Source organism: Tasmannia lanceolata, unplaced genomic scaffold (genome assembly GCF_043159265.1).
Source record: "Tasmannia lanceolata isolate RefF3 unplaced genomic scaffold, GAP_Taslan_0.1 ptg000008l, whole genome shotgun sequence".
Taxonomy (NCBI): domain Eukaryota; kingdom Viridiplantae; phylum Streptophyta; class Magnoliopsida; order Canellales; family Winteraceae; genus Tasmannia; species Tasmannia lanceolata.
The window spans coordinates 4,451,038-4,474,069 of NW_027518685.1; the positions used below are offsets into that span (position 1 = coordinate 4,451,038).

General features: G+C 37.9%; 2 protein-coding genes across 3 annotated transcripts; both read right to left on the minus strand.

Annotated features, from left to right (window-relative positions):
* On the minus strand, positions 1-1,943 carry LOC143882588 (flavonoid 3'-monooxygenase CYP75B137-like). The gene is made up of 2 exons (XM_077386055.1): positions 912-1,943; positions 1-790 (listed from the first exon to the last, which is right to left on the minus strand). The coding sequence occupies exons 1-2, from the start codon at positions 1,869-1,871 to the stop codon at positions 158-160; spliced, it is 1,593 nt and encodes a 530-aa protein (XP_077242170.1). The 5' UTR covers positions 1,872-1,943; the 3' UTR covers positions 1-157.
* A 2,861-nt stretch (positions 1,944-4,804) lies between these two features.
* On the minus strand, positions 4,805-19,379 carry PEX22 (peroxin 22). Of its 2 annotated transcripts, none has more exons than XM_077387376.1 (8): positions 19,118-19,379; positions 14,730-14,966; positions 14,604-14,651; positions 14,324-14,380; positions 14,142-14,243; positions 13,505-13,600; positions 11,982-12,083; positions 4,805-5,227 (listed from the first exon to the last, which is right to left on the minus strand). In XM_077387376.1, the coding sequence occupies exons 1-8, from the start codon at positions 19,220-19,222 to the stop codon at positions 5,129-5,131; spliced, it is 846 nt and encodes a 281-aa protein (XP_077243491.1). In that variant the 5' UTR covers positions 19,223-19,379; the 3' UTR covers positions 4,805-5,128. The 2 variants fall into 2 exon arrangements, with proteins under 2 accessions (XP_077243491.1, XP_077243492.1); XM_077387377.1 differs by having other exon boundaries at positions 13,505-13,570; positions 19,118-19,378.
* Positions 19,380-23,032: the final 3,653 nt, after the last annotated feature.

Sequence of the window (23,032 nt, forward strand, 5' to 3'; positions counted from 1 at the left end):
TCCATACCATGGGTGGTGAATTTCAAGTCACCGGAAAGATTTTCTGCGGCCTTTGTCTTTATGGTATAATTGATCTCTCGAAAGTGAATCAAGATAACTTCATTTCTCTTACATTTTGATCTGAATGATGAACACTTGTTGGATTAAAAATCTTGTTTTAATGTTCAGCATAGAGGTCTGTGCGGGATAATCGTGGTGAGGGGATGGCGATGACGGGGCTGGCTATCTTTATAACACCTCGGAATTGGTCTGAAAGATCGAGCTTAGTCCCCTCTGGTAATCGCCAATTGAAAGAATGCAAGAGCGAACCCAATACGTATGTGATTGACCTTTCGGCCAATGAAATCCCTGGACATATCCTCCTCCCTGATCCAAATGGAAGATATCGGAAATCATTGCCTCTGAAGTCCCATTTGTTGCCTGGAGTTAAGAACCTTGCCGGATCAAACTCTAAGGGATTCTCCCAAAGAGAAGGGTCCCTATGTATTGCCCACAAGTTCACGAAAACACCAGCATCCTTTGGGATGGTGTACCCACCCACAACGCATGATTCACTTGGAGTGTGAGGGATTAGGAGCCCATTTGGCGGATGCAAACGAAGTGTTTCTTTCACCACTGCGTCTAAGTAATGCAATTTGCTTAAGTGGTAATCTTCTAGAATGTTATCCTTTCCCACGACCGTGTCTATTTCCTCTTGAACTTTCTTGATGGTCTCAGGCTTGTGAATCATCTCGGCCATTGCCCACTCTAATGTGGTTGAGCTCGTGTCGACTCCACCACCTACCAGATCCTACACCAACAAAACAAGCAAACATAAGGTTGAGAAATATGTGGCAATGATGTGAAGGATATGATATATTACGACAAGATGCAATATAAATAAATCGCAATTATGCTGAGAAGAATATTACCATCAACAGAGCCTTGATGTGGGTCATGGTCAAGGGCGTTTTGGGATCACCTTGCTCCTTAATCTTCAGAAGGATGTTGAGGAAATCCTTTCCGTGATTGCTTTTATGATTCTCTTCTTCTACCTCTTTATCCATTTTCAGCCTTTGATCTAGGATGGTATCAAAGATCCGATCAAACCACGACATGACATCCTTCAGCTTACGCTCAACGCCCTGTATATCGAACCTCGCTAGAGTGGGAAAAAGATCAGAGATATTGGGTTGTGCCAACAGACTTCCCATTGCTCCCATCGCATGTCGGAATTCTGAGGCTACACTAGTCTCACTTTCCCCCTTGACTGTACTACCCCATAGAGTGCTCGTCATACTGTTAAAGACTGTTTGAGTTAACTTCTCACCGATATCCACTGCAGTTTCAATTTTGGCATATAAGTCACTTATTGTCTGGCGAACCTCCTTTCGTCGGAAGACACTGCTAGCTTCAAGGCTACCGGAATTGAGAAGCTCTTGGATGCAAACTCTGCGGAGCATACGCCAATTTGAACCAAAGGGGCTCCACACGATGTCTGAGCCCCCATATGTGGCAACTAAAGCCCCAACTAGTTTATCGTGGTTGGCAAAAATTGTGTCATGGTCTTTGAGGATCTCTTTAGCCATAGATGGGGAACCCAACACGACCATGATCTTGTTTCCGAGCCGGAGCTTGAAGATTGGGCCATAGATCCCAGATAATTTGGTGAAATAACGGTGGAGATCGGGTTCAAGGAATGGAAGGTTACCAATCAATGGTAAGCCTCGTGGGCCCGGTGGCAAAGGCGATGTTGTCCCCTTTCTCGACTTGTTGATCACCCATGCCAACCAAGAAATGGCAACAGTTGCAATGGAAAACAAAAGGACCACATCCTTTTGCTGCCTCCCGTCCAAGTACCACGACAAAGCTTGTGAAGGATTTGAAATCATATTCTTACTTGTGAAGTGAAACCAATGCAACTTCTGAAAAACCAGTTTTAGGACGATTGTGAAGGAGGTGCCTTGCTGTGTAAAGTGAAAGCAATGAAACTTGTGGAAAACCAGTTTGAGGATGATTGTGAAGGAGGTGCCTCTCTCTATTTATAATACCTGTCTGTCTAAAGAGACTGCAAGTGCAAATAATCTAATATATTTGACCTGTTCAAGAAAGTATAACACAATAAACAAAACATGCAATACCATGTAAAAAAATATATAAACAAAACATGCAATGCTGGTGGGCTAGTTAAAGTCGTAGTCCACGTTTTAACTAAATTTCACTGATTGTAATGGGTTTGAGGATGATTGTGAAGGAAGTGCCTCTCTCTATTTATAATACCAGTCTGGTTCAAGCTTAATTTTGACGGCAGCTCCTTCGGAAACCCGGGACGGGCCGGCATTGGAGGAGTGATTAGAAATAGTGAAGGTAACACTCTTATGTCATACTCCTGTCCTGTGGGGGAATGCGACACAAATGAGGCGGAGGCGTGAGCTCTTCTATTTGGTCTGCAACGGTATGATAAAAATAACCTTCGGCCTTTGATGATTGAGGGTGATTCGGCAAATACCATTGCTTGGGCCACTGGCAGCTGTTGTGGCCCATGGAGATTTTACCAGATACTGGATGCTATTTACGATTTTATACGTATTATTCACCCCCAAATCAAACACAGAAGGCACTCAACGAATGGAATTGCGGATCAGCTTGCTAAGGAAGGCGTCGAGTTACAAACAACTCGTGTGATTCTTCCCAATGGAGGGAATTAAATTCTGGATGTAATCTTAGTTCGGGGACAACTTGTCCCCTCTGTACTTTTTTCTTTATGGAATAAAAGTTGTGATTTTTCAAAAAAAAAATAAAAATACCAGTCTGTCTAAAGAGACTGCAAGTGCAAATAATCTAATATATTTGACCTGTTCAAGAAAGTATAACACAATAAACAAAGGGAAGTGATATATCCGCCCCTTTTGATCACCAGGAACACCCCCTGTCAGTGTTTGTGGCAATCAGGGGCATTGAATTCTTCTGACATAAAGTACAACAGCCCCTCTTTTGTCATTGATACACTGACAGTGGGTGTTCCTGGTGATGAAAAGGGGCGGATATATCATTTCCCTAAACAAAACATGCAATACCATTCCAAAAAAAAAAAAAAAACATGCAATGCTCGTGGGCTAGTTATAGTCGTAGTCCACGTTTTCTCAGGAAAGCGCACTACTAAATTTAACTTATTGTAATGGGATTGAGGATGATTGTGAAGGAAGTGCCTCTCTCTATTTATAATACCAGTCTGTCTAAAGAGACTGCAAGTGCAAATAATCTAATATATTTGACCTGTTCAAGAAAGTATAACACAATAAACAAAGGGAAGTGATATATCCGCCCCTTTTGATCACCAGGAACACCCCTGTCAGTGTTTGTGGCAATCAGGGGCATTGAATTCTTCTGACATAAAGTACAACAGCCCCTCTTTTGTCATTGATACACTGACAGTGGGTGTTCCTGGTGATGAAAAGGGGCGGATATATCATTTCCCTAAACAAAACATGCAATACCATTCCAAAAAAAAAAAAAAAAAACATGCAATGCTCGTGGGCTAGTTATAGTCGTAGTCCACGTTTTCTAAGGAAAGCGCACTACTAAATTTAACTTATTGTAATGGGATTGAGGATGATTGTGAAGGAAGTGCCTCTCTCTATTTATAATACCAGTCTGTCTAAAGAGACTGCAAGTGCAAATAATCTAATATATTTGACCTGTTCAAGAAAGTATAACACAATAAACAAAACATGCAATATCATTCAAAAATTAATAAACAAAACATGCAATGCTGGTGGGCTAGTTAAAGTCACCTATTCTGATGGGTTTTGAGTGTAGACAACAATATACTCCTGAGACTTTGTCAATTTTCCTAAAAAAAAAAAAATACTCCGAAGACTTGATGACATCTACATTAGAGATTGGAAGAATGTATCAAGGGCGCCCTTATGGGTTGATTTCTTAATAGCCAACAGGGTTTCCCCTTTTTTTAAAGGCGTCATCCACTTTTTTTGGCGCCACACTTGGAAGAAATTAACCAATAAGAGCGCCCTTGAAGCGCGCCCTTGAAGCTGAGTTTTGCAAGGGCCCTTTATTCTATCATTTCTAATAATACATGTATTAGATTACAAGTCTGATGTATCACTGTAACCTTAGTGCGCTCATATAATACCTATCAAGTTGCTGTATCAGTTGACGTAATTATTTGGAACGGCGCTCGTGAAATTGAGAAGTAGCGTTGCACTTTGGAAAACTCTTGGAGAGTTGAGTAAACGCCCAACTCCCACTTCACTTTTTGCTTCAACTCCAGTTAGTCAGGAAGCTCTGAATTTAGCCTAAAGAATCCCCTATAATTTCTTTCTCTCCTTCCATTGAGCTTGCACAAAGCTATTTCAGCCTATTTGAGCATTATCAAATAAAAGAAAATCCAGCAAAACAAGTTGATTAAACTCGTTAAAATGTCTTAGAATTTGTTTACAGGTTCCACATTAGGAATAAAAAAACACCTCAAAATCTTCAGTCCTGCATCCTAAAATGGGAAAAAAAATACAAGGACCGAACCATCTTCACCTTGTGCCAGGGGTAAGCATATTTGTCAAGCTTAAAAATAAAAAATAGGTCATCCTACCAACAGTTTTGATATAGGAAGCAAGTTACTAAAGCATCCCTTGAAAGTTAGTGGGAGTATCAGGTGATCACTTTATCTGGACAAACCAGCTAACAAGCTTGAGAACAGAGATTTTATTGGCGATTTCTTAATTACTTTGTAAAGCTAACTGCCATGTTCATGCAAGTGTTAAAAAAAATTGTCCAAATAGATATATGCTAGGTTAAAACAACCACGTTACAGTATCGACTAAACTTTTATTAAGATATCAGTAATTTTATTGAAAATATCAAATTTACAAGGAAAACCCTTCTAATCTACTAGGGGAAAAGGCGCCCCTGCCACACCTGAACCAAAAAAAAAAAAAAAAAAAAAACAGAGAAATAAACATGAATCCAAACGATCCTTCAGTCTTGAATGTCAACTCCTTGAAAAGGTAGTGCAGCCAAATGCATAAAACCACCTCATCTCTACTCCAAAATAACAAAGAAAATAACAGGGACTAGAATTACACAGTCGAAACCCAGTATACATCGCCCAGGATACTTATAAATTAACTCTTCATCCAAAGAACTGCTCCAAGCTTGTGGAGCTGAAGACATTAGAAGCTGTTCGCTCAGGTCTGCTTGCTGAAATGTGAAGTTGATATTTGATGAATCGCTGAAGCAACAAAAATAACTGGTTTTAGTAAAAGTCGAAAAAGCACTCCACATGTGAAGGTGGGAACAAGCATGTGTGAATATTATATTTAACAGAAAACCTGTGGTGAAACCGATCAAATACTGAGAAAACGATAGGGAAGAGGGAAAATTATTATATAAAATACTTGAACTACCAGGCGATATGATTGATAGTGCATCAAAGAACTTTGTAAACATCTGCATTATGGGACAACTACCAGTTTAATCACGCCATATATAAATGTGAAGAAAAGATGATATAGAATGTTTTCCGTTTGATAACAGAAACTAAAACAGTTTAAAATTTGATACGATTTCGATAAAAGCCAGTCAAAGTCTAAAATTGAACTCGTACTCACAGTTTGAGAAGTTCAAAAATTGTGTGCACTCTTTACTTTCTGAGCTTTTCAAGTACTATACTGGAGTTTTTAGAGTCCTCAAGTTTTCTCAGGATTTAACAAAGCTGAGTTACCGACTTTAACCCCTGATTGAGTCAAGTCAACTTGGCTAGTTTGTCAAGTACTAGATTGGAGTTTTTATCACTGTTAAAGTGTTGACGAACAAAGGATTTACCAAGGCCGGAACACAAGTAATCAAGAGTAAAGCAATAAGGTCCCCTCCGCACCTAACTCTCAAATTCAAGCTTGATGGGGGTTCTCAGCGTACAAGCTCAATAGTATTACATACACTAGGGTGCTCTATTAAGCGATACGGGATGTCCCTGCATAATTTATTGAAGTATTTCCCAGACAATTGGGTTCTTTTTCCCAAAGTTTACTTTTTGTTTTGAATTAGAGATGCTAAAAATGATGAATCGACTTCGACTCTAACCCCTTTTTCGTGATTCTGACTGTACCTTCATTACGTCTTACTCCCTTGTTTCTGTTGTAAGCATTACGTTCATGTATAACTTACATGCCAAGGTTAGCACAACTGGTTAATACCAAGTCCTTGACTAACAACTATGTATTGGTTGAAATTGAAACAATGGGTTATGAACCCTAACAAAGCAAAAGTTTGGAGACTTTTCTCCATTTTTTTTGGTTTGAAAGAGGGCCGAGATTTATTGGGAAAAGCAAATTCAGAATTAGATAAGGAAATGACTGAGATGGTACCCACAAGAAAGCAAAACAAAAGAAAAAAACAACTAAAATGCAAGCACAATAACCACAATCTGCTACTCAAGGAGTAGTACATTACCAATAGACAAAGCTTCTCTATCAACTCCTTCTCAAAAAAAAAAGCTTCTCTATCAACTCCCTCTCCAGCGAATGATTCTACATTCTTATGCATAGGATGGGGACAACTCTATTCAAGTCTCAGATTCCTAGCGTGAAAGTTACCAATCTCTGAGATCCCACTTTATGATGAGAAATAACGATCGCAGAATCTCATTCTACAAAGAGATCCAGAAAGGTGGTCACTGAAAATCTGGTGACCTGAGAGAGTGCAGATTTCACCTTCATTGGAGTCCAATTAACCAATGGAGCCAAAATTACGCTTTAATGATCTCTCCCAATACTGGTGAGCCTTGGTACTTATTGAGCTACCATCAAGATTTAACTTAAATATATTATGTGAAGAAAATGCATAACCTATGGCTTACCCACACAAGGACAGCTCCAAGCAACATCCATTTGCCGATCTGTGCAATGGATCACCAACAAAAATTCCCCAAAACTCTTAAACTGCAAACGGAAAGTGAATAATCAAGAGTTTGATGTCGAAAATCAGCTGCCAAGGAGAAAGGCTCTTGTCCTTTCTATTTCTATCATTCCATAAGCCCCAAACGACCACTAAAGGAGTAATTTTCCATAAAAAATTTCTTGCCACCACCAAACACGTCGCATTACCAATCCAAAAACAACTCAATAATCTACGCTAGGAAGACCCAATCACTCTAAATTTCCTAAGTATATGAGATTACATCTTGAATGCCACATTACAATGAATACGTATGTTGTTTCTCAAATCCTGTGTTTCTCTTTGAAGAAAACACATGGTAGCACGTCTAAATGTCTTCTTCTTAAAAGACGTCACGGGTGTTAATATATCTGGCAACCAGCATCCAACAAGAAGCCTCTATATCTGACACTGAGCATTACCACAACCAAAGACACGACCACAAATTAAACAAGGATGTATATACTATAACGAGAGGTTGGCAAGAGTCATTATCAAGAGTGATACCACCACCAAAAGATAAATAACCTTTTCTCCAAGGGGCCAACTTCATCTCCACCCTCTCTAATATCAAATTTCATAGTAATTTGGACAAAGTACCAAAATCCATATGAAGCCCAAGATATGTGAGCAGAAGCTTTCACATCACATACAGTCTACAAGCCTCCTTAAACTGACACACTCAACATTAAGACACCCACTACTACACTCTTACCATATTCATTCTTAATTCGTTTAAAGCTTCGTACTATCTTAACACTGATCTAAGATTGAGCATGCCCTCCAAATAATTATTCCAAAAAACAAGTAGTGGTGTGCAAGTTGGAGATGTAAAATAGAAGTCGGTGCTCAATTCATGTTCAACCCGTCCGTTATGCCAACTAATCTGCCCAACTCAACTCAACTAAGCCTTTGTCCCAAACTAGTTGGGGTCGGCTAATGAATCCTTTAGAAAATTTTCATGAAGAAGGTGAAAAAATCTACCCAGCTCCAGTTGACTAAGTCTAATCCTGACACTAGTTGGGTTCGTCTACATGGATCATTTTCTTCCATTCTCTCCTATCCAAGGTCATGTCTCTGTTATGTTCCTAGCTCTCAAGTCTTTCCTCACTGTTTCTGCCCAAGTTGTTTTCGGTATGCCCCTACCTCTTTTTACTCCCTCAGATTGGCGCGAGTCACTTCTTCTCACTGGAGCATCCAAAAGCCTATGTTGGATATGCCCAAACCATCTTAAGCGGTGCTCTCTCATCCTCTCCTCAGTTGGTGCCACCCCCGCCTTTTTACGGATGTCTTCATTTTTTTTTTTGAAAGGCGACATAAATTCATTAATAATCAAAGGGGCATTCGGGACCAGTAGTCCCAGCCTGCTGGCACAACATAATATAATACCGGGCTCGGGCATACCCATGACCCAACCACACCTCATTCGGGTACAAAATATTACAAAAACAAAACCAACTTCCCTGATCCGTTCTCCTACTTGGAAGTAATCAAAGAAATAATCTACGAAACGTTTTCCTATTTGACAAGATCGACATCCCAATCTTCTGAACTTACTAGATCCCCTACCTCTTGTCAGAACTGACCTCAAGAGGAAACCCAAGAAAAGAAATCCAAGAACAACAAAAAAAAAACTCATACAACAAACCAGAGCAGAATGTAACCCAAAAATAAAACGGACAATACCTCCAAACCTTGTTATCAAACCAAAAGCCCCAAAGAAGAGGACCGACCATCATCCATAATCCATTCAAAACCAAACCTCAAAAAAGTATATAAGAAAACCCCAAATCAATCGGCTTAAGGATCAGACTCGACCAACCCCCGCCAATGGACAACAAATCAAAATAAGGTCAACTTTCGAGTGCACCCTAGGAATAGTTAGGAAATTTGAAATCAGGCGGGGTGTTAGGAAGGCAAACTAGCCCGAACTAAGCTACCTGACCGGAAACGATTCCGAAGCCAAAGTGCTAAACCAGGCAAGAGATAAGGCTCCGGAGAAGACAACTTGGGTGAGGATCCGCTCTCCGGAAAGTCAAATGTTTCAACACTAATTCTATAGATCTGATTCATTAGGTTAATGGTAACACAAGACCCTGAGATGATCCCTCGAGAAGCTATGATTTTTGTCGAAACAAAGCTAATGCAATGCTGATGGTTTCCTTCCATCTTAGTTTCAAGGACTCTGCCAAATAGACTTCCCAATGCTTCCACCATTGATATGGCCCAGGCATGCAAAGGGACTCCATGGAATTTAACCCACAAACTTTTCTCACCTTGGATAAACTCCTTACTCCAGGGAGCAGGAGAACACAGATGAGGACTCAAAACCTCAGGGATAAAATCTTCGAAGCCTGCGCCTCAAGTTCAAAACTAAAGATCAGCTCCTCTTCTGACAATATGCAAGGACATTGTAACGATGGAACATTCCAAGCCATATGCGCCCAAGCCCATATATCCTCAATCGATTTGTTAGGGCACTTCCTTTTCCCAATTAAACAGGATTTTAGGGATTCCATATAAGCATTCACCTCCGTACCCGAGATGACCAAATCTTCTCTATTCCTGTAAGATATAGAGCCAGAATCGGGCCATTGACCATCCTCTTCTCTAGTCAAGTTCAGGCAAGGCTGAGACGAAGACAGACGAGGAACCCATCTGAATGGCACTTTGCTCTGTCGACACCAACGACAGTTTTATCGCAACTAAAGTTAGAATATTGACAAGGGGTGCAGAACCAATTTCCATACCCTGATTCTTGAAAAGGCTTCTTAAGGGATGAGATCCCCTTTTCCTTCACACCCCAATTTTCTATTTTTTTATTACAAATTCTACATTTCCACCTCCAACTAAAGTTCTGGTAAGAACAATGGTGACATTGCCAATCCGCCCACCAGCTCTTTTCTGGGCACAACGTTGTTTCCTTGCAATCAATCTTCAATGCCCTGACTACTGGACTAATTCACCTTCTTTCCTTCTACCCTAGGTTAATTCAGAGAGAGCAGAGAGATTGATGAAGATCTGGGAAAAGGAAATCTTAGATCAAAGAGAATGGAGATGGAGGATGTGTGATGGTGGTTCGGAGTGTTGACCGGAGAAGATGAAGACAGCGGTGGAAATGGTGGCCGAAGATGAGGTTTGCCAGAGGTAAGAATGGAGGTGGAAGAAAAATTGACATGGGTTTAGAACAAGGTATCTTGTTCAAGGTAGTAAGATTCCGCGGCCGGAATCAATGGGGTTAGGGTCGGATTGGAGAGAAAAGGGGTTGGATCTAAGGGAGAGTTTAGGGCAAAGCTCAAAGATGATGTTGATTAGCGTGAAAATAGTGGCTGATGGTTTAGGATTACAAAAAATCAGAAATGGAAATGGGTTTTAGAGGTGGTAGTGGTTGAGATCTATGGGAAGAAGAAGATGAAGATGGTGGTAGTGGACGACGGCCGGATTCCGGCGGGAACGGTAGAGAAAATGGGTTCTCGCCCTCTCTTTCCTCTCTGCTCTCTCTCCCTCTCTTTCCTCTCTGCTCTCTCTCCCTCTCTCTCCCTTACTTTCGCCATTCTCTACATTTTCCCCAACTGACAATAGTTAGTCAACATGTCTTCAAGAATTTTTAAGAATTAGCCACACTCATGAAAATGAAGAATGAGGGAATCAAGTCAGCCCCCTATGGATGTCTTCATTTTAATTCGATCTAACCTTGTGTGGCCGCACATCTATCTAAGCATCTGCATCTCCTCTACACTCAACTTATGCACATGCTGTTTCTTGGTTTCCCAACATTCTAAGCCGTACAGCATGGCTAGCCTCACGGCTATCTTATAAAACTTTTCCTTCAACTTAGTAGATATTTTACGATTGCCTAGAACTCATGAAGCATGCTTCCACTTCAACTTGGTAGGTATTTTACTCTTCTGCCAACTAATGTAAGACTTAAAACTTCACCTACTGAGATTATGACTTTTGGTTATCTTCCTAACGATCTTTGCTGTACTCTTTTATGTGCCTCCTTTTGTTTTGTTTTAGTTTGTTGTTGCTTTCCTTTGGAGTGAGACATCCTCGGTCTCTCTGTTCCTTTTGCTCTGTTTTAATGCTATCACCATTCAAAAAAAAAAAAAGTCAACCACTAGGGTAAAAAGGAAAGGCAATAGAAAAAAATAGGAGATCCTCCAATCTTATTCATCCAAAGCTCGTAAAAAAATAAGTAAAATATTAACATAAGAGATTTGCTAGGACCATTCAGAGAGAGAGAGAGAGATTTGCTAGGGAATATTATATATTTTGCATGAGAGAACAGCCATCTTTCCACAATCTTGAATCAGACAGAAAGAATGTATATACAAGCGCTTCTCAATCTTTAGGATCGTTCTTCAGAAATTTGTTTCACCATTGTCTTCATTGTAATATTATATATTTTAGGTAACGAAGAGGCAAGTGTTTCTGTGTTTTGGGGGGGTGGAGAGGAAAGGAGGAGGGGGGTGTAGGGGGAGTTGGCCGCTTTATTTTTTTATTTATTTTTTGTTATAATGACTTGCTGTCAGATAGAGGGGCATACCGACAAATGATATTTGTGAGGGGAAATAATACTGGCTTTTAAAACTTTCCTCCAATATTTTCTTTTTTACATATGCCTTTCAGAGACAAATATCAAACACAGATAGTTTATATATTTGTTAGCACTTCAATAAATAAAAAAATTTAATGGAAAATTCAATAATTGCTTTCTTACTTTCTTAAACTTAAGCTTGTTAATTTAGCAACCCATAGTAGTTAATATTAGTTAATATTATCAAACTTAATAATAATATAGTTTGCGAAATATGCTATAATCTTTTACATATTAATCATATAATCCATCTAAGCCAATAGCTCAAGCACATCGAAATGAAACAAAATTTAGACATTCTGCAGTGAGAGTAAACAGATACCAAAAGATAATCAGGAAGAATTGATGGCAACGGCAACTCTTGACTATCATGAACCAAATGGTTGAATCATTTACAATTTTGAAAGACTTCAAAGAAAATTTTACATAGATTTGGTTCAAAGGAACATACAGCCAGCTGGGATATGATCTCCGGATTTGTGTCTATATGCCAATCTGGTTCCAGTTGCCGAACAAAAGATGAGCGACCAATTTCTGTGCTGCAAAAGAGAACCTGCAGATATATTTCACATCAAATGATGAGATGACATTTGCAAATACAACCAGAAACCGCAATGATCCAATTACTCCGACAAGGCATCCTCAGAAAAGATCCAGACAAGATCGACCATTCAGACAATAAAATAAATCAAGAAAAAATCAATTTGTTTCAGATTATAGGGAAAGTTCAAATATAGTCTTTCTCATAAGCACCACCACAGAATTAAAAGTTTTTACAAAGTTGATATAAATGACGTATTTTCTAGGACTCATGCATTGGTTCTCAAAATCAAGTGCAATGTTCTTGAATTTTCTTATAAATCCCATAAGCAAGTGTTGCAGGATTTCAGTAGGTTTTCAAAATAAGCAGTGTTCCTGAATTTTCAGATAAATCCCATAAGCAAGCCTTGCAGGATTTCAGTATCAGAGAGGATGTATCTTTCCTAATGTCAATTCAAGCTCAATATAGAAGTAGAAAATTAGGTTATTGGAGAACCACCAACTTAGGCCACCTAGTAGGAACTAGGAAGGAAGATGGGATGGTATCTTTTGACAAACTGAAGGCCATGACTCATGAGAGATCAACAAATAGAAATGCTCCTTTTTTATTGCTACCTTCCCAAATCACACCTTTCTTTAGTCTGGGTTTCTTAAATAAATCCAGCAAATCGGCACAGGTAATGGCACCCATAAAGAAAGCTTCAGTTAAGAGGGTTATGTGGCTGTCCATCGACCAAGTTTAAGGTAACACTTCATATCCATCAGAGAGGATGGTGGTTTGGTAATGGTCCTAACAACAAGGCTCATAATAGAAGCTTCCAGGTTTGTTTGGGGTTTTCTCCCCTTCCGCTTTTCAAACTTCTTGTTGAAAGTGTCCACCGCCTTGGAAACTATTTTCTCCCCCCAAGAAGTTCTCCCTTTTACATTAGTGAAATTATTGTATTCCAGAAATAGGAAGATTTCTATTAAAACCTTAAAAATCATCATAATTTAGTTTAAATTAGCTAAAACTACTAGCTACTTCTCAACTCATAACAGCATAAAAATACAACAAAAACTTCAAGGGAGATACACCTTCACTGTTAACATATGAGCATTTACTAACAACCCAATGGAGAATCACTTGCGCCAATAAGCAATTTAAGATTTAAATGGCTTTAGATAGGCTGTAACAGAAAATGAACTATCACATGCCCGCAATTATTAAAAATAAAAGGATGGAATATGCATACAACATAGAGAATTTCCACAATGCACAACAGATTGTTAGAACTATCTTACAGTAGAAAGCAGGAAATGTGTTTCATAATTCCACCTAGAGGCCGTTACTCTAAATTTGCAAAATCCAGTTCATTTAGAATGAATGCCAATTGTATGTTTCCAAGTATATAATTCAACCTACCATTCAAAAAAAAAGTACATAATCCCTCCTACCTTGTCTTTAACCAATCCTCCAGAAGTGAAGATACCCGCATTATCCAATGCCAGAAGAACCTTTTCCTGCAAATATTCTCTCCCGTATATTATATGCTACAATCATTTTAAATATAATAGTAAATATTTACAGAGCCATAAGTTTATAAAATCTTGCATCAGATTACACACTAAAATCTTTTTAAAAATAAAAGGAACAATTTACAGAGCTATTAGCTCATAAAATCTTAGCATCAGAATATCTACATGAGTCATGAAGGCATTGGTAATTAAAATGCCTCACAGGTATGAAGCCCTACAAAGACATTAAGATTTGAAAAATGATTTGTCAAGTGTTCATTATTTAAGATACGAGGATTATCTTTAAAAAAGATATATTTAAGATACGAGGATCTCTCGACCAATAGGTGCTAGAAACAAGCCCAAAATGAGGGTGCAGATCCAAGTGTTGAAAGTTACAACATCAAGGCCACAATTTCATCCAGCTTACTCGCCAAAAGCAAAGAAACACGTCAAACTTACTCTCTTCCTAGCAAATATGCACTTCCATCCGTATTTTGGAAAGTTTATTATGGAACACATCACAAATAACTTTGAAATTAAGTGGACACTAAGTGAAAACAAGCTTTGTGCGCACCCCACTTTCATCATCAAGAATTCTTTCCATGAGGTAAATATCACAGAATTTTGTGATCTCCAACAGTACTTCCAGCACAGAGGACCTCACAGTTGCATGTTTCTGCACAGCGCAAACAACAATTACACTCTTTTTATATTTTTTCTACAATCCATAATGGCAATTACACTCTTCCCAACCACCTGGAGCTCCTCTGGACTACTCTCCTCAATGATTACACCAAGCAACCGGCATGTGATCTACAAACAACAAAATCTACCAAATCATGAACCTTGACATACACCTCTTGAAGCAATGAAAAAGGAAACTGAGAAATCGATAAAATAAAATAAAATAAAATAACGAAGAAGCTTTTTACCATGATAAAACATAAATCTAATGTTTGACAAATAATAGAGAACCAAATTGCATTACATCAACTGAATTCCTTCTAATAAATAAGATCCAAGGGCATAACAATACCTTCCTTCCATCACTCAACTTTTGTCTTACAAGTTGCCCTACAGTTGGCTGCAAAATGCAAACAATGTCAAAGCTTCATTTCAAATCAAGCATGATATGCTGAAAGAACCAAAGACCACATGATACCTTTATTGGCTGGAAAAACTCATCAATCACATTTTGTGCTTTGGAATCCTCGGAACTTGAGGAAAGTCCAGAAGATAACATAACTGCATTTGACTGAGTATTAATACTAGAACCACTTGGTGTAGGAGCCTGTCTTTTTCTCTGTCTTCTCTGATGCCCAGTGGATGTTCTCAATAATCTCCAAATAAAGACTATTGCAATTGCGAAACCAACCAGGGCCCCAACAGAACGAGAACTCTGATGGCAATAGCAAAGAAATGAGAAACATTGATTTGGCACAAGTTACTCCCAAAAAGATAGCTTTATGCAGAAGATAATTTCGAAAAAGATAAAGACTAAACATTAATCGGAAACCAGCAAATGCTGCAAATAATCATCAACAAAAGAATAAAGATCAGAGTTCAAACTCTGGAACGCATTTCCATAAAAATTAGAGTTTTATAGTGTTCAATATGAAAAAATATGTGAATTTTGTTACTCAAGCACTGACATTAGATGGACAAATCATAAAGAGAATAAAACATTAACATGCTGCCCTATAAAATTTTATGGATTCCGTTGATCCACTAACAGAAAATAAGTTCTCTTTCATAGGCCTCAAGCTTAGTTATTAGTTCAGTTCTAATGGGTGCTTCATTTTGCACATTGCAATTGAATGTTATGATGTTTAATCTGTTTAGAAAAAAGAGCTACGTCCACTCAAAAAAATAAATAGTTAAAAGATCAAAGGAAAAAGAAACGAATGGGAAACATTTAGAAAAAAAATTATAACAAACCAATACATAAACCAAATTTAAAAGGAAGACATATTTTAATACTTAAAACATCTACTATATGCATGAAACTGGCTATTTATGGGCCTAACTAATATCAACTTCCCTATTCAAAAAAAAAACTAATATCAACTTCAGTTCAAAACATCGATAACACTCACAATTTATCATACCAAAGGGCAAATATAAATGAGGGATACCGTTTAAGGGGAAATGAGTTTTGCCAGAGTGTAAAAATGAGGGATTTTAATGCGTCCTTAGTCCTTCCATTCAGTTATGAGGATTAAAAGACATTGAATGCCCTTCAAATGAACACAAAATGGGCACTACAAGAGGGTAAAAGGGGAACCCAAAAAAATACCTCGAAAAATTGAATCTAGAAACTGCTCGAAAATTCAACGCAATTTTCAAATGAGCAAACATTTCTCCCTGTTTTGTCCATTTCAAAAGAAATATACCCAATTGGATCAAAAAAGAACAAAACTAATCAGATTTCTGGGAAAAACGTTTGTTTTGCGTTATTCTCTGATTTTCAAAATGGAACGTTCTGAACAAAAAAAAAATGAAATCAATAACTAAGGCCTTAAGTACACTGGTCAAATCATTTTATTCAAGTAAGCCATCCATTCCAAGCAGTCAAACAGATTTTTGTGTTTTCGTAAGGTACCAAGACCAGGCAGACTCAGCTTGATATTGCTCACAAGAAGGAAAATCATACGAGTTTTGTGTCTAAATGCTGAAAACATGATCTAATTAATGAAAACCACAACAAAGACAGTAGTAAATTAAATAAATTGCAGTACACCACAAAAAGCTCTCACCCTTTTTTATCTAAAGAATTTGTCAAGTTTATCTTCTTTTTTATTGAATGGCGAAATTGTCAAGTTTATAATACAGCATGCAGTTCAAAAAAAAAAAAAAGTTTATCATGCAGTAATTTGGCACAAAATGGATGATCGGCCCAATCAATCAAGAAGATTGAATAAATCCCATCTTTGAATGCCCATAAACCAAAACTTCCATGAAGGAAGAGAATCCCCCGCCAACCACCTGACTGACAGGATTCAAAAGATCATCCCCATTTCAAAATATCATATGCAGACTTGACAAAGCTCCTCGAGAGAATATGGCACTACTGGTCCCAAGCACCCCATAGAACAGAGAAAAAAAGAAAGTACAATAAGCATTATATTCTCCCATTATTTATAGGCAAATTTCCCATGTACAAGAAAAGGAAGGAATTACTCGATTCAAATCAAGGTAAACATTAAATATTCAAAAAAGAAAGTAAATCAAGTTTATTGTGCAAAAAGGAAAGAATGAAGATATAAGTAACCAGTTCAACCTTCCCTCGACATCTAGGGGCCGTCTAGATACGTGGATTTTAGAATCCAGGTTTTAGTTTGAAAGAAAAGCAATCCAAACATGGACTGTTCTAGTAAAGATTTAGGGACTGTTCTAGAAATTTGGATTTTAAGTTAGAAATCCAGGTTCTAGAAATCTCTCCCCCATCATGAGATTTCTAAAACCTGGAAACAAGACGATCTCCTACTCTCGCTTGATGGAAAGAAGGGCAAGAAATCAGAAAACAACGGACGGTCTCCTTCTCTCGTCTCCCATCCAGGATTTTGAGGAAATTCAAGATTCTAAAATCCGCGTATCCAAACGGCAGCTTAATGTTCAGACAATGGCATGTATCTTAAGCCCCCTGAACATCTAAATTTTACACCCATGTTACATAGTCTTCGAGGGAAGCTCAATAATGACACAAAATATTTATAATCCATGCGGGCCTAAATTCATTCAACAAGTATTATGAAACAAAATATGTATACAGTTTTGGACACAAATAAACAATGGCGCTAATAAAAAGGCATTTTTCTTCATCTAGCATGGGTTTTTCTAGCAGGTGGATTTCTTCTTTATCCTTTGCTCTTTTTTTTCCCGGGCACATAAACCATGTAGCATTGTCTAGAATTATCAAATAAAAATGCAGCATCAAGTAATTCTCCAAAGAACAAGTTTGAGGTTATGCCTATCTGTCCTGGGTTGGGGAGTGAATTCAAAATAAAAGAAAACATGTGTTTTCTGACAGAAGAGGAAGCAAAAAAATAAAAAACAGAGAAATATAATTTGACACATGTTAAAAAATGAAGTTACAGTTAGTCTAAATTTCAGAAGCAATAAGAGCGCAGATTCTTTAGAGGGAAAAACATGTTTCTGAGAGAAGAAGATGCACAACAAAACAATATAGAAATATAATCTGCCACAGTTTTTTTTTTAATTGGAAATGAGGATAGATTTTATTAAACAGAGGGAAAAGGTCCCCAACGACCAACACGGTCAGTACAAGAGGAGAAGAGTGAGAAATAAAGAAATTACAAGAGTGAGAAGCCCTCAAGGGGGAAGAAAGTTGAATAACTCTAGCCCTCCCTGGCTACACAAGCTCTAGCTAGCCTGTCAGCCTCAAAATTAGCCGTTCTTGTTATATGCTGATAGGATATAGAAGAACCCGCCACGCAATCCTAAATTCTGCCAAACCAATCCGCAAATCTCGGGAGGGGTTGGCCTTTCAGTCATCAAATCACATTTAGAGAGTGCCTCTACAATTAAGTGATCTAGGGAGCTAATATCCATTATCCTCAGCCTCTAAAGAAACACCCTAACCTTTGCCGTCACCCCGTGCTCATCTCTCAGAAAGCTACCTACTCCAGCTGGGCCAGGATTCCCAAAATTGACCCGTCAAAGTTCACTTTCAGTTTACCCGGCTATGTTGACTCCCACAAAGTAGATGGGATTTCGATTTGCTCGTTGTTGTTGCAAACCTCTCTCCAACTGTACCAAAGATCATAGGCTAACACGAATCTAAAGCACGGGAGATTTTTTACCCAAGTAATCGTCAAGGCTATCACCTTACTGAAAATGAATTGCGACCTCCTCACTAGGTCCTTAAATATTCGAGCATTCCTTCCCTTTTACAATACTCAGATAGTAGCCGGAATGACCACTTTCCAAAGGATCTTTCCTTTTTTCGTCGGGGCACAAAGAACCTAGCCTTGATGGGAATACACAATGGGAATTCACGTGATGCCACGGTTAAAAAATGCAGTTACAGTTAGTCTAAATTTTAGAAACAATAAGAGCGCAGATTCTTTATAAAAATCAAAATCAAAATCCCCCCTTAGCAAGACTAATTGACTGATATATTAACTAATCAAGGACTTGTCCTGGTCACCAAAATCAAGCTGTTTGCAGTCATAACACAGTGCCCTAAAATTCTGATTCTAAAACCCTAATCCAATATTCTTAGACATACGATTCACGGTCAAAATGTTTATAAATCCTACGAAATCTATTGTCCTTATTGTTTCATAATCACAGATCAAAACAACCGGAAAATTAAAGCCCAAATCACATCGCTGATCGATAGACACGCAATAAAAGATCCAAAATGCGAAATAAAAATCAAATGGAGTACAAATTAGCAGTAAAATAAATGAAAACAGGCACCGACTTCGTAGAATATTGTCAGATCCCTAAGCAAAAAAGAGGTCAACAAATCCAAAGGGGAAAAAGTGAGGTCAGATAAATGTAAAGAGAAGAAAAGAGGAAAACCCGGTGATGGAGCGAGGTCGTGAAGAGATTGGACATTTTAATGGTGAGATAAGCGCCAAATCTCTTGATCAGCTGCACGAACTCTTCCTTGGAAGAGTCGGCCATGGCTTAAACACGAGACAGGGTTTCAGAGAAAGCTTAGAACCCTAGAATCAGCCATGTCCTTTGGAAGATGTCGCTTTAGAAACCCTAGATAAGGAGAGGTTTCAGTTCTTCCGTCAATGAGAGAGAGAGGCGAAATAACACGCTTCTAAAATCTGCTGAGAGTTTTGTTTTAATGGGTAATTTAACCAGGAAATTTGAACAGTAAAAAACGAAATGGAAATAATAAATTCGCACCAGTTGTAGGATGATTCACACCCCTTGTAACGTGAATTGAGGCAGACTTTTACGCTTTTTGACGTCAATTCACGTTAACAGTGGTGCGAATATATCATCGCCCAAATGATATCAGCAAAACCATGTTTTTATAGCTGCACGATCCCAGCTTGGCTTTTGTTTTTTAATTTTAATTGGCTTGTGAGAGCTTTCTGGGGACTGTAATAATCTTTGACCGCTCTTTAAATACAAAACGACAAGACGTTTTAGTGGAAATATGAAAAATGTAGTAGCGCTGATATCATTTCCTAAACCAAAAACGCTCCTCGCCGAAGTTCTGAGAATAAGAACCAGCTGTCAAAGGCAGTGACAGGGAAGTGATATCAGCTCAACCATGTCTTCACATTAAATTAAGATGAGGTTGCACCATACTGAAACTTTCTTCAAATAATGAAATGGCCAAGAGGAAATTCATCCAGTATACATATTATGATTGGGCCCATCTTTTGCGATGTTCACATGATCTAGACCGTTCATCTTATGGACCCCATTATGAAGATACCATATCATGAGAGTTATGCGATTTGAATGATCCTTAGCCATCCATTGGAACACTTGAATGTAGTTCGTTGATTACTTGCTATTATTAACAATCCACTGATTAGACAGTGTTTCACAAGGGGGGCCGTTTGGATATGCGGATTTTAGAATTCAGGTTTTCGTTTGAAAACAGTGTAAAAGAGGGTTCATGATCAAGCTACTGTATGCTGTCCTGACAGCGTTTCTTGAATTTTAAGTAAGAAATCCAGGTTTTAGAAATCTCTCCCCCATCCTGAAATTTCTAAAACCTGGAAACATGGGACGATCTGTTGCGCTCTTGCTATCGGAATGAAGGGCGAGAAATAAAAAACGACAGCTGGTCTCCTTTCTTCTCTTGTGTCCCATCTACAATTTTGAAGAAATCTACAATTCTAAAATCCGTGTATACAAATGGCCCCAAGAAGAAAACGGCATCCTCTATGCATGAACATTATTTAGGAGAAATACCTACATCTATTGCTAAATATTATGAGGTAAAAATAGAGCATGAGCTTAAGAATGTAAGGTATTTAATAGCTCAAAAAAATTTACATGTTTAATATTACAAATAAAGCCAGAGTGTGTTTTGTATTTTTGCAGTTTAATATGTTTAATACTCCGTTTACTTTCTCACACACACACACACACACACAAAAACTACGTTTATTTTTTTAGGTAAACATTTATTAAACTCATTTTTTGGCCAACTTTTCAACTTTACCCCCACTATATTTTGTAAATTATAAAATTTTAAATGTATTAAATGTGTTTTTTGTGTGTTTTCGTTTATTTGACCGTTTTTTACCACTTTTATTTACTAACCCACATGCAGGGCGCCCAGGTGGTGGCGATCTCGGCCCTGGCATAGCCTCTTCGCCCAAGTTTTCCAATAATATAAGCCCAGGCCGTAGCCATCTCGACCCGGGCATCGCCTCCTCGTCCAAGTTTTCCACTGCAAATGCAACTATAGTGTCTTGATGCGTATGATGATTTTTGAAGGATTTTCAATAGGATTTATGGCAAAGTTTTTATAAAAGCCAAAAAGGATGCAGGGAAGCAGGTTCGACCCTATTTATAGATAATAAATGCATGCAAAATTAGCATTTTACAGGTTCATTTTGGATTTTGAGAATTGATTTGAGTCCAAAATTAATTAATGGGCACCTCTAACAGCCTCCTCTATCTCATCAAGAGGCACCTCAAGGAAACATGGCTAGTTCCCAAGCAAAGCAAGAGGTACCTCAAGGGAACATGGCTAGCTCCGAAATAAAGAAAGAGGCTTCATTACCTTGATACTGTTAGGAGAAGGATGACGAATTAGGGGTGCACATCCCCTAGCATTTACATTTACAGGGAACCCCCGAAGGCTGCCCTGTTTGTTTTGGATTTTGGGAATCGATTTTTAGTCCAAAACTGATAATTGAACTCAAAATTATACACAGTATGGAGCCCAATAATCAGTTTACAGTAACTTACCTACACAAGTGTGTAGGAAATGTTCTCTCTTATAAATATTGGTCCTCAAAATCTAAAATGAACAGGGCCTAGGAGTGATCAGATACCCAAGAAGAAGCAAGGCACAACTCAGGTACACACCACCTAGAGAAAGAGTTCTGAATTTAAGAAATAGAAAGAAGAAATGAAAAAAAATTAAAAAAAAAAAAAGGAAATGTGAAAAAAATGCGAAGAAAAGACTTCTATGCCACAAGTTTTCAATATATCTCCCTGTTTCTGAAAGTTAAAACTCCCACCCAAGTACAAATTCTAATACACATAACCGGAATGAGAGGAGAAAGAAAGCGCTGGTGTGGTTTGTTTTCCTTGACGAAAGAGCAGGAGGTGGGAAGGTTAATGTGGTACACAGAATAGGGAGTGCTGTTTGGTACCATCCCTGACATGGGTGGGAACATAGTTGGTATAATGTGATTGGGCCCATACAAAAAAAATAGGACGGGAAAAATTCGAGCTTAATACGGAATTTTTCCTTAAATATTCTAAGTTTTAAGTTCAAAAGGATCATATCGAAAGCCAAGGATCCTCAAGAGTGTCTAAAGAGTGATACACCTTGGGCTAATGAATTGACTTATGAACTTTTCATGATATTAACTAGTTTTGGAAATTCCCTAAGTTTTGTATTTGAACCCAACCTTGTTTGTTTAAAGAAGTCTAAGGATTGATTTACAATGATTTTACTTAAACACAATATTTATGCCTTTTTCTTATTTTTCATTATTTCTTCTATGTTTGCTAGAGTGACATAATCAACAACTCTAAAAGAAAATCTAGCAAAAACAAGATAATTACTTAGGACTCTAGCTTGAACTAAGCTAAGCTATTCCTATGGGTCAATGAGGGTACTAAATGAATGAACAAATCTAGCTTGAACTAAACTAAGCTAAGCTATATCAAACACTTAGACCAATGTAGACTATCATAACAATATAAGAGAATACAATATATTATGCACTATGACATGAGTTCCAAAAAATACATGGTAAAAAACGGAAACACAAAAAAATACACATTTAAAATTTTGTTATTTACAAACAATAGAGAAGGTAAAGTTGGAAAGTTGGCCAAAAAAACACATTTACATGTAAAACACATTTTAACCTTTACAATATAAAAAAACGGAGTTTTATTGTAAAAGTTTTAAATGGCAAACCTAAAAAAGTTTTTTTCTTATTGTAGCTCAGTTATTTTTTAGAGGAATTACTGTAAAAATTCTCATGAGATTTTCCACAATGTACTGTGGTTTGTAAAAAATAGTCAGCTGCTGACTTACCTCTGTGTATGAGAGAGAGAAGGCACTAGCTCTTTTAAGCATCTTATCATGACAAGAGATGAGTGAAAGATGGCCTTATACGACTTAAGTTTTCTAAAATAACGAGATTTTGTGGTGCAATAAACAGCAGCAATGTTCAAAACAAATCTACTTTTCATGTTTACAACAGCAGCAATGCTCTCATCAAAACCACTGAAATGCTGATCAATTCAAGTATATTCTTCAGTAAGAAA